The sequence below is a fragment of the Branchiostoma floridae genome, unplaced genomic scaffold (genome assembly GCF_000003815.2).
Source record: "Branchiostoma floridae strain S238N-H82 unplaced genomic scaffold, Bfl_VNyyK Sc7u5tJ_1540, whole genome shotgun sequence".
NCBI classification, from domain to species: Eukaryota; Metazoa; Chordata; class Leptocardii; order Amphioxiformes; family Branchiostomatidae; genus Branchiostoma; species Branchiostoma floridae.
In genome coordinates, this window is record NW_023365746.1 from 23,603 (window position 1) to 34,326 (window position 10,724).

A 10,724-nucleotide genomic window follows, 5' to 3' on the forward strand; every position below is an offset into this window, starting at 1 on the left:
AGTGGTAGTAACACTAGTAGTAGTTAAATAACCCAATAGGTAAATTTATATAATGCGCTAATAGTAGTAGATAATAAATTTACACTCTCAAGTATTGGCACTGATAGTATTGGATTTGAAGATATGTCATACTACATCCAAGGAGGTCTTTCAACCTCCTTGCTACATCTTATTAGAGGGCCTGAGGTTAACCGAGGATACAGATGCCGGACATGCCCTGAATTCAGAACAATGTCTGTGCAGATGACAACTTGAAGCACCACTCGAAATCCCTGCTCGACCCAAACCTGTCTTGTGGTTGTCATTCGGTACTTTAAGGCACATGCACGTGCCTCCTGCAAAAAGTGCCTGCTTTCAATAATCTTCACTTGATGTTTACTGCTTTTTAAAAACCGTTGTACGATCGGTTTACTACCGCAAATTGGCATTTTGAGAATCGCCAGTGTATTGTCCGAACTTCAGCTGTCCACCGATGGTTGCGTAGCCTCGCCGAAACCTCATTACCAAAAGAAAAACTCACGAAAAGTCACTGCACCTTAGGGCCTGATCACATTCGTCGTTCCAACGTCCCACGACCTCAAACCGAACGGATGGCATCCTAGGGCTAGCCGTGCGTGTGTCGTACAAAACTCATCTTAGTAGGTCTGTCCTGTTCCGGAAAAGGTTGTCTTAAATCCTTGTCAGCGATGATTCTGCCAAAGCCTGCTTGAAAACTCTAGCGTAGGGCGTCAAAATCGTGCGACTACCTACCACGAATGTTACTAACCTTGAAAACGTAACGGCTATGGCTATACAGGGGATACTGTTTTAGGTACACAATGTACCAGTTTCAATGTATGTTTTTTCTACCAAAATTGGGTCACCGTCTCCATGTGTCGGTTGCGGCACGCGCTTATGAATGAAAACCCGGCAACAAAACCCTCTTCATTACTATTCGGTGTCAACCAGAACAACGAGCTTTCAAGAGGCTGGCTTTAGTGTCAGCAGAACTGTTTATTCTGCAGGGATTTTTCTACAGTCGAGAGGAAAATACACTGGTAAGTTTCTAATCAGTGTTGCTGTTTTTGGTGCATGGCTGCTAAAACCAATTAAGGAAGTTATTTGATTATTATAAGACTCTAAACAGAATACGTAAGGTTGCAGAACTCTATAGCTAGGTACATGTGTAATTTGTTCTTTCACCCACTGAACGAATCGAAGTCACTATATTCATTTCGTCTTTAACAATGTTACCTTCTTTGAACACCGTCACCAGTTGATAAACATTACATACAGTACATGGCGGTATACGATGTGGACTTTTCGAACATTTTAACTTGCTCTCTATAGCCCAATACTTCAAACATGATAACAAATATTTGTGTATGAATGCAAAACCTCCTATTCAGTCCTGTATACAAGGCACATTGATGGACCCAAATTTTTAACGGAACCCAAGCCTTGCTTAGCAACCGACTTTTTCTTCTGGTGACTGCTGTGAGTAAGACCTAAGACCTTTCGCTTTATATTGTATTTCTATTGTGTGAATACTGAGTAACGGAATACACTGTATATGTATGTATGTAATCTTCAAACGGGTATGCATTTTTTCGTACTTTTAAATTTGTTAGTCTTTTCATGATCGGTGGCATACCTTTTTAGTGCAACTCGCCGAATCCCCATCGAATGATTGAAAAGGCTGAAAGACCTGTACGCAAGATCTAAAGCCTGTTTAGTATACCAGAAATATGTCTTTGCTTTCATCGTTAGAGAGTCTTACATCCAGGTTACAATGTGTTTACATAAACAGTTTGTCTTGTCTATCGGAATTCATGTGAACTGCAACAATGTTTAGTATTTTGAAACGGTCACCACTTAACGAAAAATTAAACATAAAACATATTTCGTTAAGGAATGTTTATCTATACTAGTAACCACAAATTAACCATGATCTTTTTTCTTTTCTTTTTTTACAAATTTTGTATCTAAGCGAGAAAAATATACAGAAATTGTCATGGTATGGATCTGAACGGGACTGGACTTACACTTCCTAAATTGTTGACTCTCATGTTCCGGTTCACTGCATATCCTACAGGGTATTCAAATAGGGAGACTTTTGTGCGTAGTGACAACGCCTAGTCACGGTTTGTACCATCGGAATCAGCCTGACGACACACCAGTGGGATTAGAACCAGTGCACCCTGCTCCACACGTCCCGTAAACTATCATCAGCTATTGTCTGGACTGTATCGTTCACGAAGATGAGCGGCCGGTCCAACGTCCCAAACGTGGCGGCCGGAGGCGGGGTGCCGGCTGGGTTTCAGAAGTAAGTACAACATATATGCACACAAACTTACCCCTTGTTTTCACTACGGCTATATCAAGGCTACCTAGAGAGCCATCGAGTAAGGCTTGCTGACTCACTTTTAATACATAGCTACCCATAGCATATGTGGCTGTATTTCACACTCAGAACTCCCATCTTTATCGATTCGATAGTCAAGTCTCTTTCGATCTTCGATCGTTTGTTCGCGTCCAGACCCTCTACCCAGTAGTAGTACCGTAGTAGTAGTGACTTGTGCACCAAGGAGCTTTCATCAGATGATGAATAGCACCTTAAACACGGTATAGCCCATTAATAAGTTACGTCCCTTCCAACAGACGGGTGCAGCCCCAAACGAGATGCCCTACCCAGGATTGAACCGGGGTCTCCCGGTTACCAACTAGAACCAGCAATTAAACTGTGAAGCTGCTGCCAGGGGCATTCCTTTGGTAGTAGTTTAAATATAGCAGCTTCGTAGGGCCGCAGTGAAGTCGAAGTATACATATGGCTGAGTAGACTATGTGATATTCAAGCAAGAATTGTGGAGGAAACATTGCGGTCTGACTAGCTAACATGTCTCTTCTCTCACCGATCACTACCTGGTATGTACGGGCAATACAATGAACTTGATTTCCTACAACATCTTGAAAATGTTGAATTTTGAAAATTTAGAATGTGAAAAATATAGAATAGTCTATATACATAACTCTTAAAAATTCATGATTGGTTGCGTAAACCTCTTTGGCTTTTCAACGCAAGAGCTACTTGACTTTCTTCGTATTCATGTTGAGCTCAGTGATGAATACCCGCTTCACGTAGACTATACAACGCCTAGGCTGGAACACAATACTTCTACACTCTAGTATCACACTGGCAGCGCGGCCAGCTGAACAATAACAATGAACTTCAAACGAACAAGTCACTTCTGTACTCTCATAACGGCAACATTGAACTTGAACTATCGCGTACAATACACTTTGAAGAACTTCTGAACAAAACGTATTCACACAGACTTACTGAGTGTGGCATGTTAAACTACAGTAGTGGGTTTTATACGTAATACGCAATTTGCACAAAAATGGATGACGTGCGACAAGACTGTGCACTTTGTGTTCAACAAATGGTTGTTGCGATCCTGTTTGTAGAAGAAGCTTTTCGAACACATGTGTACTTTAGCTGACGTAGTAACCTTGATAAGAGAGACTGGAGTTCCTTTGGTCTTTAGTGTCTTTCGTCTTTGGTGTTGGTGTTTGCATTGAAGGGATCTTCATTGACAAACGCAGTCATTTACAGAACAGACGGCGATCACAAGATCACTTTTAGTGTAAATACGTATTAAAAGCCTCTGTTTCAAACAGACTGTTGGGATTTCTTTTACGCGGCCGAAAAATTAAGTGTCCCGCAAACATTGACATTTTTTTACGATCTATGGTGAAAAGGACCATAGAACACCCAGTGGTCATTATACTATGATACACATGTACTGCGCGATTTTCTTCTTTGCGCATAGGGAAAGTTTCTTTCCTGTTTCAGCGCATAATATATATTTTTAGCTTGATATGCTCGAAGCACCCCAAACCGGTGGTGTCTGCTAGCCTGCAGCTGAGTACCATCCTATTTCTACCGGGGCTCCTTGCACTCGCTGCCGGTGATAGACGGAACCGATCAGCGCGCTCGGCCAAATTCTGGCCGAATATTCAAATTCCAGACGGAGCAGTTTCCAGACTATTTTTAGGGCAGCGAGTGCAAGGAGCCCGATAGAAATAGGATCTTTGAAATCTTTGATATTGAGGATGGTACCCAGGCTAGGTGTATTCCAGTTACCAACTAATTGGAACCAGAAGCTCAACTGTGAGGCTACTACCAGTTGAGCTACAGGGACATTCCATATTGCGATTTAAGATAACGAAAACGTGAAAGACGAAAAACAAGCACGTTCATGGAGCAAAAAAGGTGCATGTTTATCATCAAGCTTTTATATTGTTTATTCAGGCTTCGTACCTATATAAAACAAATAAACAACAAGACAACAACAAAACTGTCAACAACTTTCGACCAAACAAGTATCAATTGCATGTCTTGGAATTCTAAGACATTTGTTCAATGGTTAAAGAGAGATGAGAATGCATTACGTCAGGACCCATAAAACGGCAATGCAACTCAATAAGTATAATATTGTATACAGTGGAAAACTAGTAGTGGAAATTAAACATGAATTAGATAAGGTCAAATGCACTCGCCTAGTTGACAAAACTGAATTCAACAAGTCACAAACAAACGTTTTCACACATTATTCAAGAGTCGAACATACAGTAAATCTTTCGCAATCATTTTGTGACATAAACCACCACTAAAGTTACTGCATTTTCAGCAACAACATAAGTGCTATGTCTATTAGGAGGTACTAGTACTAGCATTCTAGAGGGAGATACGGATCTCCAAATAGATATTGGAGAAGAAATTTAGAGAAGAAAGTTTAAATCATGACATTTTCTCTAACGTTACTCCAAAATCGGCCTTGATGTTAAAAAACTGTCAGCGAAACCAGCCTGTCAGGAAACGAAACTTTGGAATCTTCAACACAAAACACATTAGACAAATATTAGGGTCAACCCTGCCTAAGAACTAGACCTCTCGGGACCGATAAAATCTACGATTTATGGACAGGTGGTCACAGAAGACAGGATTCTTGATACTTACAAGTGTCAACCGTGCAATCTAAAGGAATCATCAGCAAGTGGTCACACTTCTGCAGGTTTGACCGTACTAGTTAGATTAGTCGGCATGAATGAGGAACCCAGAGAAGGTAAGGAACCTGCTACCCTCGTGGTTCTTGGTCCCGACCAGACTGCGGCCGTCCCCATCCAGTCTGACCCACACTTGGTCCCCTGGGAGCAGGCGTAGCACGGCGCTGTTACTGCCGGAGTTGTGCTGTCCCAGATTTCCATTATTCTCGTGCAGACTCACCACGATTTCTTCATTCTTCATCAGATGGGCTTTGTAATGGAATTTAGGCTTATAGTCGGTCTTGCCCGTGAATGTGAAGAAGTAAACGCCACTGATAACAGCCACAAACTTGCCCGTCCCCGTGTTGAACGCCCCGCCCACGTTGGTGATGACGATGTCGTAAGTGACAAGTGTGTCAGACGACGTTTTGCTCACATCTGCCGTTCGCGCCACCGAGAAGGCCACGACAGACGGAGCGGGCGGGCTGGAACCGGGTGGTCCCCTCTCCCCGACCGGGCCCCGCTCACCCCTGTGGCCTTTCTCCCCTTTCGGTCCGGATGGCCCGAGCTTCCCTGGAACACCTCTCGCTCCTATGGTGCCAAGATCTCCTTTCGGTCCTTTGGGGAGTCGAAGTAGATCAAAATCATAAATATATGTAGCAACTAGAAAGGCCGGTATTTGCTTAGGAGCAAATTCAGCTATTTTCACTCCGCTCTCCCCTTTATGCAAAAATGGACTTTTCCAAAATTGAACTTGAAAAATCCAATGTGAGTACTGTACGGTAATCAAACTTTTATTTCTTTATTACAACACGCACACAGCATGCTAATGTTTCACACATTAACAAAGCAAGCACCGTTTTACTTCAAGAAAAAAAAAATATGTCACAAACGGAAATTTTCTACAGATGCAACACGTTATGCGACCCTAAACGTTGGTATTACGTACCGTGACAATAGCGTGGTTATGATTAAAGTTTTCCTGCTTATTTACACAAGGCAAGGGCAATTACTGCACTTATTGAAGGTTGTCACAAGCATAACTAATCTTCATACAAGCAGACCTCTCCAAACAAACTGCACTACACTTTTAAGTCTTTACCAAGATATGCTTATTAGCCGTTTTTAGCGAAGTGCAATTTAAAAAAAAATCCAATTGGATATCATGGCTGCACTGCAATTACATTATCATTACAAATACATATAAATGTATGCACATTGTATTCAGACAAAAAGGATCGCATTCTGTTTTTATACTTAGAGTTAATCAGCTAATACATTATATTGATGAACAAAGCTAATTAGCGACTGTATATTTGCACGGAGTCTGTTTTGCATATCTAAATGTTTTGCATGCTTTTTGTCTGAAAAAAGGATGCAGCAATTGCAGTTGTTATACGTCTGTTATAAACTTAACGTCCCATTTATTTTCCACATAAACTAATCAGTTTATGATTATCTAATTATTCTGATTAACTGTTTGTAGTACAGTGCATTACTAAATTACACAGCATATACCATGACGTGGTGTCTGAAAAGTCATAAAAACTTATTCATGTCTGTCATGAAATACAATGTTTGAACTCATGGTTGGTATAATAATATCTCTAATTGTCACTTAGTTTGATAGTTACAATATTGTCCCAAATAGCCTAATCATACATAAAGCTGGTGTTTCTGTCACAGTAACACTTCTTGTACGTGACTTTGCTATCCCCTCCTTGGTGTCTGTTGATGCCACCTTTGTAGCCAGTTGACTATTGTGTTCTCTGACAAACCAGACTTTGTGGAATTAGTTGAGTTCGAGCACCCGACCAATAATGAATTTAGCACTGTCACATTGACACCCTCTATCAAGGCACAACCCCACCTGTCTGCACAACAGTCCTGGTGGTGTATCCTCTTCCTCCAGTAGAAAATAGAATAGAATACAATAATTAGTATTTCCTTTGTGTAATTTCATGTACTGCCACCCAGAGTAAAAGGAAGATCCTTTTTGTTTGTTGATTAGAAAAAAAGCCACACCTGATTACATATATTCTTGTACAACCAACCTGAATGGACAATTCACAACATAGTGTAACGTTTGTACTAGTAGATTTGCCCTTGAAAATCTGTACTATCATATAACGTTACTATGGAAGAGAACTACTGTACACTTTTCACCGATAATTAGTAAAATCATATCATAATGTTTAATTAGTAGAATTGTAAGATATACTCTGTATTCTTTCTTTTTTCGTTGCAGTTTAAAGTTGGCCATACAAAATTGACTGTACTTTTTGTCGTGTCAATAAAGCTTGATGATACAATACTAGTACTGTCTCATCAGTCACTGCAAAGCGCAACAATATTCCATGCATGCGCTCCCACTTACCGCGGCATTCTGACGCTACGGTATCGCTTATCCAGACACTCTAAACGTGGGTAAATCAAACAAAAACTACACAATAACGACGACAAGTTACCCAAATTTGTTACTGCGTTTGTGTATTGTTGCCAATTTTAAGATAAACAGTACAATTTTTCACTTACTTTTAACGGACTTCTTCCCGGCGACATATATGTACTCCCAGCCGCTAAGTTGAAAAACCCTTCCTCATTGGCTGTACCCGAGCTGACCAATCAGGTCATCGCTTCCGCTAAGTGTCGGGCGCATATTGGTTCCCTTCTAAATTCAATTAGCCACAATGCACAGCTGCAGGTAAACAGGTTACGTCACGCGCGGAAACGTCCATAACCATATATGGTGCAACGGACGCACGTGCAAACGTGACCATATATGGTTACACGCGCGAAACGCGAGCTCGGTGAAAATATGCGTAAATACCCCGCCAAATTGGCTTTTAAATGATTTTGAAGTGACGTTTGGCCAAAAATAATACCGGGGTCCTTTTGATAAGTATCTCACGCAGTATCATACCAACTTTCAAGTCATCTGGACGTAATACCTGGGCACGGGAGACATGAATATACAGCCGGGCCAGAAAATGACCTTAAAACATCCCTAAAATCATTGTAAAGGTATCTATAAAAAAAAATGAGAAAAACGGGTCTGGGTATTGGCCCACTATACCCTTGTGCCAAATTTCAGGCCATTTGGTCTAGGAACGACGGAGAAGAATCACTTTAAAGGTCGCGACAGGAGAAAGAAAGAAAGAAAGAAAGAAAGAAAGAAGAAACCGTATGAAAACAATATTTTCACTCGAAGCGTACCTACGGTACGCGGAGTGAAAATAACAAGGAGTATGAAGTCATCTTGCAATGGCTTTTTTCCTTCATTTTTACCGCGGAATGAAACTTTTGATACATCTTGAGTCTTGACCAGAACATTTGTAACGTTTAACAATCTAAAGCAAGCAATATAAAGCGGGTATCTAACGTTAGACCTTTGCATGATACTACGTTTTGCATGATATTCCATTATGAATTCAAGGGTAAATCAAATTCACTTCAGAGCGAAGCGTTGACGCTGCCGCCCATGTAACGTTACAGCCCTCAAGTGGAAAGAGCCCGGGGTTCTTAGTAACTAGACACGACGCCTTGTCGTCCAGTGGCTCCCTGTTCGCCCTTGGCCCCGGCCGGCGCCAACACGGTGATGTTCTGACTGTTGTTCAACTGGCGGGAACAGGAGTCCTCATGAACCTCTGACGTCACAACAGACACCAACAGAAGGCTCACCAACGCTTTGACGTCCATTTTAACAACGCCTCTGTAGAGGAGCCAATATCGGAGATATTTCAGGTGATGAACACTGGTTAACGCGTACTCAGGCAAGTGTCTGCCTCTTGCCCCTGGCCCTTTAAGTTTTACTGGACCAACTGCACGTTCGTCGGAAATGTTTTCCGGTCTTAGTGAGACTCGCTTTCTTTTATTTTTTTTACAGCAAGATAAATGTACTTTAAGTAAAAAGGTGTTGATCGGACAACTGACGCACTTTGGCAACTTTTTATCAATAAATCGACTACAATCATGTCACTTTCTCGTCTAACTGCTTTAAAATGTTGATGTATATCATAAGGGGTTGAAAAGTGCATTCAAAGTCTAGCGTTATGTTTTTGGGTAGCCTAGGTAAGAAGCTATTGAGTCTGTGGACTCGTGTGGTGTAACGGTATGGTGTTTACCCACAGAATCTAGGGGTCCTGGGTTCATATCCTGTTATGTCACCGATATCGCGATCTTGTGCCCTTGAAAAAGCCCTTAACGTGACCCTCCTCACCTAGCAGGCATCCGTCCATCTCGAAATATGAGGTAGGTAGGTAGCACTCTCTGAGCATATGAGCATATGTACATAGCTTTGGTTAAGTCGGCTTTACAATTCATGCGAATTCAAGTTTTTGTGAGAGAATTTTGATTCATGATGAGATATATAACGTTAAAAGTTGTGAATGAGTTTTTGTCTGTGATATGAACTTAGTCGTAGTCCATCTAGCGTGCCCCTTATAAACTGCAGGTTACGCTATCGTAGGGTCTATGTTTACATGTACAACAGTATGTGTGCAATCGAGTGGCACAAATTTAAACATGGGCAGTATGCAGGTGTACAGTGATAGGTAGTCACCATACAGCCTCACTGTTGTGTCTACGCCATGCGTACCCAGGCACCAAAATATCCCCAACAGTCATAGCCTAGGTGTCAGACTGCTTCCAGGATCTACGCAGGCTAGGCCAGCTCGTCGGATCTATGCTAGGTCCAACATGAAATTTTATCGTGACATGGTCCAACCCAGGTGGAATTTTTGCTAAAAATTCTTTGGGGCATGTTGCCCTTAGAGCCAAAGACGACCTGTGTAGGCCCTGAACAGTCTGGCATCCAGGCTAAACAGGCACGAACAAGAGAGGTTTGCCCAAGTGTACGTTTTCGTTCCGGCAAAATATAAAAACGTTACACATTCCAGTTTTATTTAGCACGGGGCTATACAGATACGTACGTGCAGTACCCATGTTCGCTGTACATGTACCGAGAAAATTCTGGGTATGTTTTTGAAAACAGAATGAACATTGGGCAGTGCAAGGCTTGGTCCTGTGGATCTTTCCACAATTATATATGTAAGTTGTACCCTCAAATAAGAGGTTGGTGGGGAAGCTTGTCACCTTTTCCCCATATGCTTCGCGTTTTCTGATGCCAGCACTGCACATGGAGAGAAAACAGGGTATGCAATCTCCCCTACCAACCTCTGCTTGGAAAGTATGTCAGTCGAACTTCCGACCTTCCTGGCCATAGGTTGGGTTGCAAACTAGTGAACCACAGACGCGGTAGGGGGCCGTCCCCCTAGGCCAAGTTTGTGCAAATTTTACGCCTCAATGGAATTCTCTCCCTTGCTGCGTTTACAAGGGCAGGACTAGAGTTACTCAAGTGCGCTCTTCACGCATAAATAGACGGGATTATGCTGGAACTAAACCCCTTCTAGCAACGGAGAAACTGCCCAAGCTAGTGACGGCTGTTTACACATTCTGTCATTTTCTGAGCTAAAACTTCAACTAACACAACGCTTCTCGGTAGAGTCGGTGTAAAATCTTTTGATTCAACCATGGATCAGAAACGCGGAGCGGACAAATTCCGCAGGTAAGCATACATGGACTAATTTTACGATGATATGGCGTTATGATGAGATTCCCTTTTTTTTACCGTAAAATGTTACAAGTGTTATTTCCAAGTCGGATGAACTTCTTACCTCCGGTAAGGAGACCAGTGA

At 41.9% G+C, this 10,724-nt stretch overlaps 1 protein-coding gene across 1 annotated transcript; it reads right to left on the minus strand.

Annotated features, from left to right (window-relative positions):
- Positions 1–4,256: 4,256 nt before the first annotated feature.
- Positions 4,257–8,854, minus strand: LOC118408014 (complement C1q tumor necrosis factor-related protein 3-like). Its single transcript, XM_035808626.1, has 2 exons — positions 8,571–8,854; positions 4,257–5,646 (listed from the first exon to the last, which is right to left on the minus strand). The coding sequence occupies exons 1-2, from the start codon at positions 8,725–8,727 to the stop codon at positions 5,078–5,080; spliced, it is 726 nt and encodes a 241-aa protein (XP_035664519.1). The 5' UTR covers positions 8,728–8,854; the 3' UTR covers positions 4,257–5,077.
- Between the last annotated feature and the right edge of the window lie 1,870 nt (positions 8,855–10,724).

Coding starts and splice junctions, on each gene's coding strand:
- LOC118408014 (XM_035808626.1), bottom strand. CDS start 8,727: ATGGACGTCAAAGCGTTGGTGAGCCTTCTGTTGGTGTCTGTTGTGACG. Junction 5,647..8,570: donor GGGAGCCACTGGACGACAAG/GCGTCGTGTCTA, acceptor GACTCCCCAAAG/GACCGAAAGGAGATCTTGGC.